The sequence below is a fragment of the Periplaneta americana genome, chromosome 5 (genome assembly GCF_040183065.1).
Source record: "Periplaneta americana isolate PAMFEO1 chromosome 5, P.americana_PAMFEO1_priV1, whole genome shotgun sequence".
Classification (NCBI taxonomy): domain Eukaryota; kingdom Metazoa; phylum Arthropoda; class Insecta; order Blattodea; family Blattidae; genus Periplaneta; species Periplaneta americana.
Window position 1 is genome coordinate 184,030,357 of NC_091121.1, and position 18,168 is coordinate 184,048,524.

Genomic DNA, 18,168 nt, shown 5'->3' on the forward strand with positions numbered 1-18,168 from the left:
ACCATGTAGATACAAAATCTGCATACATCTTATTGAAAGTTCGTTTTCAACTTGATTCTTTCAATATTCTACCCAGATTGCATGCGTAAATGCATGGAAGGAAAATTGAACTGTGTAGATGCAGCTTTTGAGAATCAGTGTTCGATCCTGGACACATCTTGCGAGACATGTGTATAAAGTGGCAGTGACGCAGATTTTTTCAGTATTTCTGTTTCCTCTGTCAATAATTGCTCCTTTATAAGTTATTATTTTATAGCCGTTCAATAACTCTGTTCTTAAGAAAATGTTAAATAAAGAATTGTAATTTTTCTCTCATCCTTGTTCTCTCCATTTGCATCTCTTACTATTTTTCTCTCCAGTCTATCTCCTTCTTTCAATAACAACATAAAAAATATCCCATCTCGAATATCTTATTCCTGTAGGCTGAAGTAATGATACATTTTAGGGCCAGTTCATTGGAGTGATGGGCAGTGTTGGAAGTGGCAAGTCATCCCTTTTGTCTGCATTGCTTGCAGAACTGGACAGAGAATCTGGTGTTATAGCTTTGTCAGATCTTGATAAAGGTGAGTGCCTTGCAAAATAAATCCCATTATTTACAGTTACAAGAGATATTAAAGTTAATTCTTAACAACCAAACAGGAAGTATTAACCTTTCCTATATGTAACACAAGCTAAAATACTAGCACTATCTTTTTATACTGGACCCAGTTTCATATCCTAATGAGTAACTCCAATTTATGAGAAAAAAAGGTGTTTTGATAGTATGTTTCATGGAGGTTCCTCCTTTCAATTCACATTCTCCTTAATGACGTCATTGTGGGTGTACAGACCTTGCAATCAGCAGCATAAGATATTTTCCGGCATAAAGTAAACATCATAAATATATGTCTAAGCTGTGAATCAGATTAAGCGGAAAATATAAATACAGAAATGAAATAAATAAAAACTATGTTGTTGTTGTTGTTATTATTATTATTATTATTATTATTATTATTGTTGTTGTTGTTGTTATTATTATTATTATTATTATTATTATTATTATTATTCCTATCACGTATTAAGCTGGTTGCCTGTTATGGTCTCACTCCATCGTTTCAGCAGATGGCCCAAAGATCTTGTTCCTAAAGGGCGGTAATTTAGTGCTTGGCGTGGTATCACAGTCTAGTATATACAATCGCGAAGCTCAATACATAGTAAATATGCAAACATTAGGTAGTTGCTCACCACTAGGATCGCTAATATCGCCTCATTACAGGCAATGCAAAATAGTTCCGTCACAGTCTATTGTTTCTAGCACCCTCAAAACTCAAGCTTCGTGACTGTATATAGTAGACTGTGGTGGTATCCTTGTTCCAGGCATCCTGATTATATGAAATTTCCAATTCTGTCTATAATTTTTCATTTTCTCTAAACTTGGGCCAATATTTAATTCTTTCAAAATATCCGAATTTTTTTTCTTGTCTAATCTAGTATAGGCAGCAGTTCTCCTTAAAAACTTCATTTCATTGGCAGTTATTCGGTGTTCATCACATTTATGTATGGTCCAAGCTTCACTTCCATACATGAGAACAGGTCTCGCCAATGTTCTATAAGGCTTTAATTCTTGTATGTTTTTGGAAGAAGAGAAGTTTTGAAAATGTTATTAATGGTATTCACTGCATCATCATCATCATCAGTGGTTTTTTTCTGGAGAAAAAGATGGCGAAATTCTGTATAGAATATTGTAACGTTTTATTACTAACAACAACAATGTGACTTTATCATCTCAACAATAATTCCTTTCTACAATTCACCTTAAACGCTCTCGTCAACAATAGGATTTTCACCCAACACAGTATTCGTTATAGCACTCCACTGACGACAATGACAATTTACTTGGACTATTACGAACAACAATGGACTGTTAATTTTAACTAATGTTCACAAAGCACTATTTACAAATCAGAACTGTCAGTTCTCAGTTCACAGTTCTTCTAGCTCAGTCATTCGAGTTCACAGTATCTCGAACCACAGACCTTCAGAGACAGTCCACTGTACTCGAACTCAGGTCCCTCCAACTGCGGTCCACTGCACTCGAACTCAGGTCCCTCCAACTGCGGTCCACTGCACTCGAACTCAGGCCTTCGGATGCTGACACGGTTGCGGACGCACACTCAAGTCGAACTCCGGTACACAAGACTGGCTGGCTTGCTCTGTTCACTGACTTACTCACTGAATGGCTGAATAAACTGAAAACTGCTCAAGTTCGCTCGCGTTTCTTTTTTTATAGCTAAAGCATAGTTACGAGAAACTTCTACAGGTGTCCTCTCGAATTATCTGGATATCTCCACTTCGGATGGACTTCTGGAAGAGTCAGGAGGGTCCGTCCCCCCTTCACTCCGCACGTAGCAGTTGCGCGCACAACCTCCCCTCGTCGCGTTGACGTAATACACCCCCTCTGCCCTTCAGCATGCAGATGCTCCCCGTACCAGCGTTTCGCGTGCCGCGCGCCCTGTTGGACGCGTGTTCGAACCCCGTTGCAGCTGTCACAATATTTTATAGTGGATGGGAGATGATTACTATCCAGTGCACAGGGATTTTCTCGTTTTCAACCTCCTTTTCGTCCAACTAAGACTTTCAAGATCTAAGCGGAATTCAAAGAAAAATTATGTTAAAAACATAGTTATTTACACATTTTTCTGTTCTATGATGAAAAATGCAACAAAAAGGTGCCGGAAAGCCGTTCTGACGCATTCTGCCAGAAAAAAAATCACTGATTTTACTCTTATTTATTGTATATTGTTATTGATACTACTGCTGCTACTACAGGGTTTTATTTTCATTCTGTAGGTTATGGATATGTCACTCAACAACCGTGGCTCCAACGAGGTACTCTGAGAGACAATATTTTGTTTGGAAAATCATTTGAACATGGGAGATACAAGTAAGAATATATTTTTGTTGTATTTGTCTGAAGTTATTTTATTTTTTTCAGAAATGCATAATTAGTAAATGTCTAAATTAATTGATGTATACTGTTATAAATGGGAGGTTTAATGCTGCAGTATCCTGTACGTTTTTCACCAGATCTGTTGTCGAAGCCTGTTGCCTGGTTGATGACTTCAATACCCTGCCTGGTGGTGATATGGTGGGGGTTGGAGAAGGTGGAGTTACTCTCAGTGGAGGACAGAAAGCCAGAGTTGCATTAGCTCGAGCAGTGTACCAGGTATGTAAACCTGAAAAACTACGTAATTATGTATTTTGTTTCATAACCATTGAGAAGTATGAATACAAAATGTAACTGACATCATTCTCAATGATCTACCAAAACTATATAACAACAAAATAATAATAATTATGTTGATGATGATGAAAATGATAATGACGATAGTTTTCATTGCGTGACAATATTATAAAAGACACCTTCTTAATGACACCTATAAACGAAGACTTGAATTCGATTTCACTGTGGGCACACAAATTTGGATTAAGGTTAAATCCAGAGAAATCGCAAGCAATCGTAATGGGACATAATCATCTACGAAGCACTCTTGATAGTAGTACTATACCACATATAATACTGAATGGGATTATTGTTAAATACAGTGAAACAGTTAAAAATCTTGGCATTTTTATGGATAGTGATCTAAATTGGAACACTCAAGTAACACACATTTGCAAAAAAATATTTTCTCAACTTCACTCCTTGTTCCATATGAAAGAATTTCTACCACGTAGTCTAAAAAAGAATCTTATTCAGACGCTTGTAATGCCCCATTTTGATTATTGTGATTCCTTACTGACTAATGTAAGTTCACTCTTAGCTGAGAGACTACAACGTGTTCATAATGTGTGCATACGATTCATCTGCAATACTCGTAAATTTGACCACATAACACCTTCCCTCCAGTTACTTTCATGGGTGCGTCTGAAGGAACGAAGAACAATACATTCACTGTCTCTTCTGTTTAGAATCATGCACACTTCTACTCCGAATTATCTGTTATTTCTTACAACTCTTCGAAACCGGCATCAAGCACTTCTTTCTATCCCTCATCATAGAACGTCTTTATATTCATCTTCCTATACTGTAGAAATACCTCGCCTCTAGAATTCGTTACCTAATGATGTCAGGGACTGCCGGATTTTATCACAATTCAAAATTAAATTGGAAAATTTTGTCTTAGTTAATGTTTTTAGGTATTGCTAGAAGTATTGATTTGTGTTTTTCTTTTTTTAATCTAGATTAAAATTGCAAGTTTCTTGTTTATGTTAGTTAATTAGTTAGGATGCAATTAATTATGATACTTAATCACTCATTTAAAGTTTGTGTGACTGCAACCTGTGTATATTTTTGTGTGGCTTTACTTTGTTTATGGTGTTTTTTCTCTCTCTCTTTATTTTTTGTGTAGCTTTACTTTCTATATAGTGCATTTTTTTCTGTTTATTTCTATTATTGTATTTGTATTCCTGGTATTGTGGAAGAGAAGGCCTGATGGCCTTAACTACACCAGAATAAATAAATAAATAAATATGCTTCTGCTGACCTTCTGAAATGCTTAAGGTGAGAGAGAACTGCTATGTTGTGAGAGAGACCTTAACCTTTGGATTCATTTGTCAAGTTCAGTGGCAGTTGCAAAAGGCCCCTAGTGTAATGCCACTGGCCATATAGGGGGTACAGTTTTAATAATTGTTTCTTTATACTTTATTTCTATCTCATATTTGGTCACTTTTTTTTCCTATGCCCTTCACTACTCTTCCTGTAGTTCATGCAGTCAGGTTTTAAATTAATTATTCTCTTGTCTTTCATTTTAATTGTAGGACAAGAATATATATTTCTTGGATGACATCATGTCAGCTGTGGACGTCAATGTCGCTCGTCATATATTTCACAAGTGTATAAACGGTATTTTACGCAGCAAGACCAGAATTCTCTGTACTCATCACGTCCAGTATCTGCTCTCTGCTGACAATATTCTGGTCATGGAAAATGGAAAAATAACACAACAGGGTAAGCATTGTTTTTAATACATTTATATGATATTTATTGCTATACGAAAAGATATTATATTGCTTCTTTGTTATGGATTTTAACACAACAACAAATTCTGGAAGAACTAAAATACAGTAATTCAGTTTATTAGCATTTATTTTAATAATTGAATATACAAAAGTTACACCACTAGTCAAATGGTTAGTATGTCTATTTTCATATCAGAAACCCAAGTTCAAATCTTTACAGATTCAAGTGGAATTTGTGATGGAGAAACATTGCATGGTGCAGGTTTTCATTCTGTTTGATTACTCATGTTTTCCCCATCAAAATTGCACCAGTTCTGTTTCTCTGTCACCATTATAATCCATTCAGAGAGAATTGAAGTAAGCACAATACATTTATATCAACATATGATTGATTATTTATTCCGTCAATATGGCTTAAGCAATGAATTACATATGAAAGAAATCTCTTCTCACTTTATAGATCTCTTGGATATGGAACAACAAGTTTTGATGGAGAAATCATTGCAATAAGTGAAAGTCTCAGGAATCTTCTATGCCACATCAATAAATTTAAGAATGCAGTTATATTGTCAGACTCCAAAGCAGCTATTCTATCAATAGTCTCTAAACACACACCTTCATCTCAAACAGCAGAAATAACTAAAATGCTCTCTCAATTAATATCACTCAATAAAAGAATTGTATTCCAATGGATACCATTCCATTGTGGAATCCTGGGAAACGAGAATGCGGATGCTTTAGCAAAGAAGGGCAGCACTGCTACTTACAGACCTGTTACTAAATCTACGTATTACTCTGTGAAGAGATTTATTAAATCTACATACTTAGACTTCAACAAACAAAATTTGATAACACAATCTCAAGGGAAAAAATGGAACTCTCTGCATCAAAATCCACAGTTAATTCCCGATTTACCACGAAAATCGTCTGTAGCTGCATTTAGATTGGCAACAGGCCATGATTGTTTGGCCAAACACCTGCATACAATTGGAATATATCAGTCCCCTAACTGTCCATTGTGCAACTCAAACCAAGAAATGGATTCGGAACACCTCAAAATCTGTGCTTCAGTGGCTGACCATGATAATATCTTTGAAAAATATTGGAGTGCAAGAGGTCAAATGACTTTATTGTCAAACGCCTGGCATTAGAAAACAACAACATATGAAAGAAAACTAATGATGTATTACATCCTATTTTATCTTGATACTAACATTTTCGCCCCTAGTGGGGCATCTTCAGGTACAAGATAGAAGTATCATCAAAAATCAATTACAAAGAAGTTTTACATTTGCCATGACTAGAATAAAATATGACATGGTGACAATATTATCCATACCAACATTAAATGTCCTATCAAAATGTTAAAAACAAATTTAATTTAAAACAATGTGAATTTACATAGTTATATAAAGTAGATCCCCTTGTATGGATATCTCAAATATATTGTTGCCAATAAGGTGATGATCACAATAAAATCAATAAAAATACTAAAAATTAAAACCTTATGGGTCGTATTCATAGACATTTTAGCGTGGGCTTTCGGTGGATGATCAGCGTTTTTCGTATTTATAAACCAGTGTTAGCGATAGGATATGATTTGAATTCTGTACTAGTAACCAGTGGATAGCCGGGGCTAGCTTAGTACGCTCGTAGCGCATGCTGCGAAATGTCTATGAATAGCACCCTTTATTATTAAATGTGGAGTCATGGAAGCGTGTATAACTAATTTCATGAAGCGAGTGGAGTTATTGATAAATGTTCAATGCTCTCGTACGACATCATGCGAGTCTAATCATCATATATGGGATGTGTTTTTTGCCCGTAATCAGTCTAATGGAATAAAGTACAGAGCAATAGAACCGCATGTAGTTGTGGGCTTGGATGTTTACTTGCAACATGAACAGTTCCCAACATGAATTGTAAATTAAGCACAATACGTTTGTGGAATGCAATAAGCATGTCAAAATGAAGCAGTCATTTACTTGCATTATTTACATCTCGTCCCATGCTTTCCATGACCTCGGCACTAGAATGAGGTGGTGTGGTCGGCACCACGGGCTCTACCTCCATGCCCCCCAAGTACCTTCATGGCATGTTACGGGGATACCTTTACCTTTACCTTTATTTACATCTCGTCAAACAGATATTCCCTTTGTAATTGTAATTTGTTGTTGCTTCTTTAACATTTTTTCTTAATTTTATGTTCAGGTAAACCTACGGATGTCCTATCTGATTATGATGATTATCTTTCACCTTCTGAATTTGACGTGGGTGAGCCGAGTTCTAGTCATAAAGAAAACTCCAGAAGAACAAGAAGTGATGGTGATTTAGATTCCTTAAGTGGTGACAGTATTTTGGAAGAAGAGTTGCGGGAAGTCGGAACTGTACAGCTGAGTGTGTACACGTCATATTTGAAGGCAGTCGGGTACCTCCTTGCTGCAACCATCTTGCTCTCTATGTTTCTCATGCAGTCCTCTAGAAACCTAACAGATTGGTGGCTCAGTTACTGGGTAAGTGAAGAATGTGTTATATTAAAGATCCTCTGGCTTCTGTCTGTATTGCAGGATATTTTGTAATGCTTATCAGCAGGGAATGGATTTATATGGACTAAAAATGTATGAAATATGTAAATATATGTGTATTGTGTCAATAGTAAAAAAATATGAAGAGTAACACAACACACTGAGAATAAGGTGAATCCACTGTTGTGATGTCTATCTGTTACAATTATTTATAATTTTAATTTTATGTTTGTAACGCACATCTCGTTAATTTCTTGTACATGTTTGCATGCATTTTTTAAACTTGAATGTTATTAATGTAGTCTACTTTTTCTTTTGTTTAGTCGTTTAATTCTTTGTATATGAAGAAAGCTGCAATTTTTTCCATCTGTTTCAGGTCAGTCATGGTGGATCACCAATTCCACACAATGAAACCAACACTTCTGTTTTCATATACGAAACATTTTCAAACACTAGTGATGACAGTCATATTTCTTACTACTTGACAGTATACGGAGTTTTCGCTGGTCTCAATTCAGTATTCACGCTCTTTAGAGCTTTCCTGTTTGCATATGGAGGAATCCACGCTGCTACAAATATGCATAAGCAAGTCTTGAAAACTATAATCAAGGTATGTTTGTATATTAATACAAATTCTTGGGCAATTGACGTATGCATTTCTGAAAAACAAAAACTAAAGTAAACTCATAGAAATAGCACTAGAATAAAACTAGAGTAAAATTACCACAGTTCCTTAATCAGTTAATTGTTTCCTGCTTTTCACTTAAGATAGACTATGAAATCTGCCTCGACATGGGGAACTATTAATAATGGAATTCCTCAAGGATCAATATTAGGTCCCCTACTTTTTCTATTGTTTATAAATGATCTTGCCCCCCCCCCCAATAAAAGATGTAGGTCACCCCATATTATTTGCAGATGACACAAGTATAGTAATTACAGCCAATAACTCCAACACATTCCAATCTTCAACAGAGGAAATTGTCTTCAAAATATGTGACTGGTTCTCAGTTAATAAATTGGTATTAAATTGTAACAAAACTAACATAATTCAATTTAAATCCTGTCTAAATTCAACCTCGCAAATTTCTAGCGCAATAATTAACAATAGATCCCTATTAGAAACAACAACAACCAAATTTCTTGGCTTAAAAATCGATAATGTGTTAAACTGGAAAAATCATATTAAAGAAATTACCCCCAAACTAAATTCAGCTTGTTTTGCTATTAGATCTATGCAAAATATAGTAAATATCAATACCTTAAAAACAATATACTTTGCATACTTCCACTCGGTAATGCGTTTTGGAATAATATTCTGGGGAAATTCCACAGATAGTAACAGTATATTTCTATTACAAAAAAGAGTAATTACAATAATAGTAGGTGCCAAATCTAGGGAATCGTGTAGGACTACTTTAAAAAAACTACATATAATGTCCATGGCTTGTCAGTATGTCTTTTCATTAATAATCTTCCTCATATGTAATCGTGAAAACTTTGTAAATAATTCAACAGTTCATAGCATAAATACACGTCAAAAAAATTACTTTCATACTCCATCAGCAAGTCTATCGTGCTATCAAAAAGGAATGCGTTATATGGCAGTAAAAATTTTTTATAGCCTCCCTATCGATATAAAAAATGAAACTCGAAACATAAAATTATTTAGGGCAAAATTAAAGAAGTACCTAATTTCTCACGCCTTCTATTCTGTAGGTGAATTCAATAACGCTTCATGAAATTGATACTAAAACTTTGTGTTGTACTAGTAGACTATATTGTAAATCTCGTCTGTATATGTTTCATCTAGACTGTGACTATAAATTAAGACTTTATAATAGTATTAAGTTTTTTTGACTTGTTCCATATTCTAGCTGTAAGCATGTATGAATACCATGGAATGTTAATAAATACAATACAATACAATAGACACCAAACAATGATAACTTCTGAGATTTAATGAATCCATTCCTGGAGTACATTTCAGAGTATTTATTCTTCCTGTTCTGATTTATCAAGGAGTGAGACATGTCAGAGCACATGCAAGAAATCATGGCCGTAGATGGCAGCAGAAATATTCGAAAATAGTACCGACTTTCTAAATATACTTCTTAAAAATTCTCAAGACCGTTCTTTTCAGGCTGAAGATCGACTTAGTTAGTCTTTGGAAGATCTTTTGATAATTTTCTTACTATGTAAATGAATTCATTCAGAATAAAATTATTTTATGTTTCATTAATTAATTCATTCATTCATTTATTCAGTCATATTTTTCTGCCCGAGGGCAGGTCTTTCATTGCAATCCTAGAATTATTCATTCTTTCCTGTTTTCTGCCTTCCTCTTTGTTTCCTCATATGACCCATACATCTTAATGTTGTCTATCATCTGATATCTTCTTCTTCCACGAACTTTTCTCCCGTTCACCATTCCTTCCACTACATCCTTCAGTACTCAGTTTCTTCTCAGCCAGTGACCCAGCCAATTTCTTTTCCTCTTCCTGATCAGTTTCAGCATCATTCTTTCTTCACCCACTCTTTCTAACACAACTTCATTTCTTATTCTGTCTGTCCACTTCACACATTCCATCCTTCTCCATATCCACATTTCAAATGCTTCTATTCGCTTCTCTTCACTTTGTCGTAATGTCCGTGTTTCTGCCCTATTTAATGCCACAATTCACACAAAGCACTTCACTAATATCTTCCTTAGCTCTTTTTCCATAAGTTCGCAGAAGATGCTCCTTTTTCTATTGAAAGCTTCCTTTGCCATTGCTATCCTCCTTTTCACTTCCTGGCAGCAGCTCATAGTACACCTCAAGTATCTGAAGATGTCCACTTGCTCATTTAGAATTCGCACGTTTACCTTCTTTATTTTTCTTTCGATGACCATGGTCTTCGTCTTGTTTGCATTTAACTTCACCCTGTATTGCTTACAATATACAGTTTTCTGCAGGAAGGAAACAAACTAAATTTGTGACGTTTAAAAGGATCTTACGACATTCGATCAATTAATGTTGTAAACAAAATTCTCAGAATGGTCTTTGTGTTGTCCACTCAAGTTCCAACTTTCAAGGCAAATATCTTTATGAGCTGTCCCCCTAAAGGCTCATTCACAATGAAAATTAAACATAATGCAAGCATTAACTTAAGAATATAAACGTTACGGTAAAATCAATTAGTCATACCATCATTCACGATGGGAACATAAACATAACCGCAAACATACTTGGTAACCATGGAAACATAACTGCAAACATACTTGGTAACCATGGAAACATAACAACAACGCCATTTCCTCATATTCTGAAGTATACGACAGAATATGAGGAAATGGCGTTGTTGTTATGTTTCCATGGTTACCAAGTATGTTTGCGGTTATGCTTATGTTCCCATCATGAATGATGGTATGACTTCTTGATTTTACTGTAATGTTAAGTTAATGCTTACGTTATGTTTAATTTTCATTGTGAATGAGCCTTAATGGTGTCTAATGTTATCTCACTAGGAATGACGCGAAAATTCATCTGTTAGTCCTTATATTTATCCTATCATGGAGAGTAATGAATTCTCCTTTATGGGTGCTACTACCTCAGAAATGGAATCCAGTGCTGCCAACTAGCAGAATCTAGGAAGGTCTTAGCTGATTATACCCAGAGTCCAACCAATAGATGTGATTGGAGTTAAATATTACAATGAATGCACATTTATGTATTTTTTCTTCTTGTTTACAGGCTACTGTAACATTTTTCGATGTGTCTCCATTAGGTCGTATTCTTAACAGGTTTTCATCAGACACATACACAGTAGACGACACATTACCATTCATTATGAATATTCTTCTGGCACAATTCTTTGGACTAATAGGTAATATTACACCCATGTATATAATATAATAATTAAGCTACTTTTATTGCTTCTGTTGTATAAAGATTTTGTGTACATCTTTTCATTCTTTTAGGCACTGTAATAATAACAATTTATGGACTTCCATGGTTGGTTCTTGTCCTTGCACCATTGGTTCCTGTTTATCATTGGCTTCAAGATCTTTATCGACTGACTTCTCGGGAACTCAAAAGACTTTCCAGTGTCACCCTCTCTCCAGTCTACAGCCACTTCAATGAAACGTTGCTGGGTTTGTCCACTATCAGATCTTTCCGAGCTGTTCCAAGGTAAGATATATTTACTACTCTGGCGCTGTTTTCCTAGATAGAATTAAACTTTGTGAAGTATTATTCAAAAATACCTGCTGCTTATTTCTTAATTAGACATTTCCTCATCCCTACTAAGGCATTTTATGTGTATAATAAAGCTATTGCATGACGGAATATTTTTAATGAAAATGAAATTTTATTTAGTCTATAATTAACATTGTACTTACTGTTAGTATACTGCTAATGAGGAAGTAAAGAAATATTCCTTATATTAACACAGTAGATAAGTTACAAAGTTAATCAGTTATCATTTTTCAGTTATATGCATTATTATTGTTACTGTTTTCTTTATAAAAATTGTTGATGTACCAATATGAAAAGTTAACTTATACAATCATAATGTAAGACTTGCATTTATGGTTTTAACCAATAACTAAGTATAAATTGTATTTATTTAGATTTAAAAGAGAGAATGAAGAAAATGTGGAAGCAAATCAGAAATGTCAATATGCAAGCCAAGCAGCAGGACAGTGGTTGGGTTTGAGACTTCAGCTAATTGGAGTTGCCATGGTGACTGGAATTGGTGTGATATCAGTGTTACAGCACCAGTTCAACGTAGCAGATCCAGGTATATCTAAGTTATTTACAGAATATAATTACAATTTTGAAGTAAGGACTTCGCAGTGATGTTGTCTAATGATGATCGTGTTTCCTACTATTTCTGACCGCCCTTGCCCTCCAAGTAGGGCACATCAAACGAAGCTTTTCTCTTTCTGCACTGTTTTCACGAGACTGGGTTGCTACGTAATATTTTCCTTTTTTCTCTTACAGAAGTTACATTTGTTCATACATGTAAAATATATATCAACTAGATCTGCTAAACAATCCTGTAAATTGGCATATTTTGTTACTCCCTTCTTTCTGTTGACTTTACTTAGTTTTCCTTCAATGTCAAGGATTTACTCAAATTTTTTTGCCTTACATGACTCATCTGGCTTTTCTGCCCTAACTGATTTAAACTATAAAAGATTAAAAAAAAAAAAAAAAAAACAAGTTTTTTATCAAGGCTTTCTTCCTAGTCTTGTCCTCCATTTGTCCACGCTCTCTCATCCACCATTTCTATGTTCATTACCAACAGTAATCTCACTAGAGATTTATCTAGAGAAAATCAAAACTCGAGTGGGATTTAATTCACTGTTACACGATTAGAAGAAAGTATATAAAGATTAGAAGTAACGAAGTACTCCAATACAATAAAATATTAATTGACTTACGAAAATACAACTGTCTTCAAATGTATTACTCTACCATCTCAACATTATGCTAGATGGCAGTAGTGTGTTATGATTATGTTTTCTTGTTATCATTTGTGCCAACTATGGAATCTTCATTGAACTCTGTGGACGGTTACTAGTCAAGAAGGCTTTGTTGATTCAGTTTCATTTTTGTTAAAACATTTGCATTCCACTTCAATCATCTGGATCCCAGTAATCAACGTCACTTGACAGATGATTTTCAATAAATCTTAGTATTAAACAATCTCTGATACGTGACTATTCATAATATCATATAGCAGAAGCTATAACATAACCTAAATAATATAAACAAGTGTTAGAAAAGTTTTAATTAGGGATGATGAAATAAACAAGAAACGTTTTAATTAACGATGATGAAATAAAAAATAAACTTGAATAATTTTAAAAGAAACAATTATTGAAAGTATTATTTTTAAATTTGAATGTTTTAATGGTTGGTGGTTCAGTTGATGTTATATTGGACGTGTGCGTAAAAGAAGTGAACTCGTTGATGTACATGGTGTATCCCTCAACTTATTCAGGATTTCCGAATGGTGCTCTTCATATATGATCAGTGATCTTTATTAATTCTTGTTCTTGAATGCCAATGCGAGTCATATTTGAAACTGCTGTGCATCGACTGGAGTGGTTTGTAATTTTCTGTTTTTTGATGTCCAGACCAGTGTAGTTTGAAATGTTGGCAAACAAAGAAACAAATGCTAGGGTAGTGATAAAAATAAACAAATGTTAGGGACGCAATAAAATTAAACAAATGCTAGGGATGTGATAAAATTGTGCGATAAGCAGCCATGATTGGTTGAAAGACGTCCTTTCGTACCGTTTTATTGGTCAAAAGTAGTGTGACGTAGTAAAATTGTAATAGTTATTGTAATAAGTGTCTGAGAAGAAAATGAAGACTTTTAACTACTTGTACTTTCTTTTAGGTTTGATTGGATTGGCAATATCCTATGCTCTTGCAGTGACTGGCTTATTAAGTGGTGTAGTAAATGCGTTTACTGAGACAGAAAGGGAGATGATCGCAGTGGAAAGAGTGTGTCAGTACATTGATCAGGTGCAGTCTGAGAAATCTCGCGAGATAATCGCCCCTCCGTATGCCTGGCCTAGTCAGGGTGTCGTCACCTTCAACAGTGTTGTTCTTAAGTACAGGTGAGTGCTATCTAATATAGTGGTGGTGGAAAGTCCCCTTTGACTCTTGTCTCTCACCCATCAGTCTTTTGGGCTTTCTGTGCTACTGATCATATGAGTTGTAACTCTGCATTCTTGAGAAGTTCCAGAATCTCAGCTCTTCTTTTGGTATCATTGATGCTGTTCAACGACAGGATTTCGAAGAATCATATAAGCCATTTTAAATGTTTTCACTTCAAAATTTAATACCGAACCAATGAACTACATATTTTCAAAGAAATGAACATCATTATGCTGCAAAATAATTAAATACATTTCCATAGCAACCCTTTTTTTTAAATTGCATATTGGAAATACTTGTTACCCAAAAATGACCAAAATATTCGAAGACAAAATATTGTTGTTGTTGTTGTTTTGTAATGCCAGGCATTTGACAATAAAGTCATTTGACCTCTTGCATTCCAATATTTTTGAAAGATATTGTCATGGTCAGCCACTGAAGCACAGATTTTGAGGTGTTCCGAATCAATTTTTTGGTTTGAGTTGCACAATGGGCAGTTAGGGGACTGATATATTCCAATTCTAAAAGACAAAATATTTAATTGGCACAGAAACTAGTGGACAAAGAAAAATTGGGAAAAAATTATGGACACAATAATTCTTGGTCGAAATGTTAATGGACAAATTTTTTGGTGGACGAAATGTTTGCTGGACTAATTTCCTTGGGCAAAATAGCTGAGGACATGAGATAGCGGACAAATTGTCTGATGGATGTATCATCCTGGAAGCGTTAATTTTCATTCATGATCTAAGTATATTTCTCTGTCTTCAGAGATATTTCTCATGCTGTAAATCATATTATTCTTTAGTTTTGTTGTCCAAGTTTCATGAATGTTTTATAAAATTGCTTAATGTCAATAACTTTTTGTTTTGTTTTTTCAGAGAACATTTGGCACCTTCATTAAAAGAGCTGAGTTTCACAACACGTCCTGCGGAGAAAATTGGTGTCGTTGGTCGAACAGGTGCTGGCAAGAGCTCACTATTTATGGCTCTGTTCAGACTTGTGGAGCTCAATGGAGGTGAAATTCTGATAGATACGGTCAATATAGCTCATATAGGACTCACAAGTTTACGGTATGTTTCCAACCTTTGAAACATTTATTTTATTCATCACCAGCAATGATAAAAGTCCAAGCTACACGTCTGTTGTGTAATAGCACTAATAAAACCGGCAATCACCGCCACTGTTGTTAACATTTTTACTTACCTGCTTGTGATGAAAGTAAATGTAATCTTACCATGTTTTAATAATTGGAAAAAACAATTTTGAGAAAATTCTAAAAGCCTTGTAATTGATGATGTCACTGTTGTGTGTAATTTTATTTCAGATCTCGGATTGCTATTATTCCTCAGGAACCGTTTCTCTTCTGTGGTACTGTAAGAGAGAACATCGATCCCTTGGGTGAATACCGTGATACAGAACTCACAGGAGCTCTACAGCGCTGCCATTTGGCGACTGCTGTCAACAGACTGGGGGGTCTGGGGGCACAAGTAGGGCATGGTGGACACAACCTCTCTGTGGGACAGCGTCAGCTGCTTTGTCTAGTCAGAGCTGTGCTTCATAATGCGAAGGTACAAATAATAATATACATGTTTGCAGTCCTGTGATGTCCTCTTTCCAAGCAAGCATCTACCATGTTTGCCATTGGATCAGAGGTTCGTGGGGTTCAAACTTAGTTGTGAACAATAAAGATTCACAATGTTACTTCATTTTGAAAGTAAGTAAAGCTAGGATGTCCTTTATCATAGATTTCCAGTAATTAAAGAGCTCTGTCCATGAAGAAAAGGACTGGAGGAAAAATGTATCAGCCATTATTTTGTATTTCATGAAGTTTGTTGCTCATTGGGCAAGTCTTCGAGACTGCAGCATGCAGACATATCTACGTCTCTGCAAAAGTCCCTCATGTTGGAAGCAGGAATTGTAAAAAAAAATTGAAATAGATTATCTAACATTAATGGGAAAACCCTGAAGACATTTTCAGAGTCCTAAAATTTGTAGGAGAAACAGAACAGTGTGAGAAATATTAGATATCCAAGAGTGTACAAGAAGTCAAAAATAGCTTATATACAGAGTGATTCACGACTAAGCTTGTATTATATACAGGGTGATTCACGACTAAGCTTATATACAGGGTGATTGACGACTAAGCTTATATTATATACAGGGTGATTGACGACTAAGCATATATTATATACAGGGTTATTCACGACTAAGCTTATATTATATACAGGGTGATTCACGACTAAGCTTATATTATATACAGAGTGATTCACGACTAAGCTTGTATTATATACAGGGTTATTCACGACTAAGCTTATTTATATACAGGGTGATTCACGACTAAGCTTATATTATATACAGGGTGATTCACGACTAAGCTTATATTATATACAGAGTGATTCACGACTAAGCTTGTATTATATACAGGGTGATTCACGACTAAGCTTATATACAGGGTGATTGACGACTAAGCTTATATTATATACAGGGTGATTGACGACTAAGCTTATATTATATACAGGGTTATTCACGACTAAGCTTATATACAGGGTGATTCACGACTAAGCTTATATTATATACAGAGTGATTCACGACTAAGCTTGTATTATATACAGGGTGATTCACGACTAAGCTTATATACAGGGTGATTGACGACTAAGCTTATATTATATACAGGGTGATTGACGACTAAGCTTATATTATATACAGGGTTATTCACGACTAAGCTTATATTATATACAGGGTTATTCACGACTAAGCTTATATACAGGGTGATTCACGACTAAGCTTATATTATATACAGGGTTATTCATGACTAAGCTTATATTATATACAGGGTTATTCACGACTAAGCTTATATTATATACAGAGTGATTCACGACTAAGCTTATATTATATACAGGGTGATTTACGACTAAGCTTATATTTATACAGGGTGATTCACGACTAAGCTTACATTATATATAGGGTGATTCACGACTAACGACCCACACTTCAGGAATCAGTTCTCTAGGCCATTTTGAACATAAAATATCATATGAACATGGGTCTGATTATCATTAGTTTGAAAGTTATTCGTAAAAATTCAAACGTCATATTGTGAATCAGGCTTTGAAGTTCCTTGCATCATAATACAAACATTGGAACGTAAACTAAACAGAGGGTTGCAGTGTGACTTGAAGTGTAGAGGGAAGGGGAAGATAAGTCTGCCCGTATTGTGCACACTCATCAGGGACAACTATGCCAAGGTACGGAACACTATATGCGCCATTGACATATCCGTGCTGCCAAATGCATTGAAGTGGAAGGAAGGATATTTGAAAATCTGCTTCCAAACTGAGGTATTTTTATTTTATGATTAATACAGTATTTTGAATTAAGATTTCTGTGTATTTTAAGAGAATAATTCTTACTTAGAATTCCATGTATGAGAAGGGAGAATCTGTAATATAGAATCTATTAAACACATGTAATAAGATGATTGAAGATTGAATTTTAATTTGTATCAGATAAATTTTTCTTATGTTCCTTTCATTCAGTAATAGTAAATCTATTACAGTAAGCCTATACATGGATCCTCTCAACTTTACTCTCCTGTTTTTGCTGTCTTTAAAAAATAATTTGGTCAGTTTTGAACCCATGAACTTTGGGTCTATTGTCGGACCTAGCAGTCACTCAGTCGTCAAGGTTAATCTTGAACAAATAGATTAGTAATTTTTAATGTCATTAATAAATATGTTCTTTATTAGATTCTGTGTATTGATGAGGCAACAGCGAATGTGGATGCAGAGACAGATCGCCATATTCAGCGCACTCTGCGAACCTCGTTTCAGAAGAGTACTGTGATTACCATTGCTCATAGAGTTCGCACTGTTATGGATTCGGATAGGTGAGCAGTCTATACTTGAGTTTTATCAACAGTAATCTCACTAAAGGTTTTGATTTATCTGTAGTAATGTCACAAGAGGTCTGAGATTTGCCAATTT

At 35.0% G+C, this 18,168-nt stretch overlaps 1 protein-coding gene across 1 annotated transcript in view; it reads left to right on the forward strand.

The window, feature by feature from the left end:
* Nucleotides 1-18,168, forward strand: part of LOC138700314 (ATP-binding cassette sub-family C member 10) — a 56,119-nt gene that overhangs the window by 25,814 nt on the left and 12,137 nt on the right. The window contains exons 12-24 of the mRNA XM_069826858.1: nucleotides 446-563; nucleotides 2,830-2,923; nucleotides 3,067-3,205; nucleotides 4,801-4,990; nucleotides 7,213-7,514; nucleotides 7,903-8,136; nucleotides 11,261-11,393; nucleotides 11,488-11,698; nucleotides 12,139-12,308; nucleotides 13,920-14,142; nucleotides 15,064-15,255; nucleotides 15,510-15,753; nucleotides 17,932-18,071. Of these exons, the coding sequence (XP_069682959.1) occupies nucleotides 446-563; nucleotides 2,830-2,923; nucleotides 3,067-3,205; nucleotides 4,801-4,990; nucleotides 7,213-7,514; nucleotides 7,903-8,136; nucleotides 11,261-11,393; nucleotides 11,488-11,698; nucleotides 12,139-12,308; nucleotides 13,920-14,142; nucleotides 15,064-15,255; nucleotides 15,510-15,753; nucleotides 17,932-18,071 (2,390 nt within the window). The remainder of the gene's footprint in view (nucleotides 1-445; nucleotides 564-2,829; nucleotides 2,924-3,066; nucleotides 3,206-4,800; nucleotides 4,991-7,212; nucleotides 7,515-7,902; nucleotides 8,137-11,260; nucleotides 11,394-11,487; nucleotides 11,699-12,138; nucleotides 12,309-13,919; nucleotides 14,143-15,063; nucleotides 15,256-15,509; nucleotides 15,754-17,931; nucleotides 18,072-18,168) is intronic.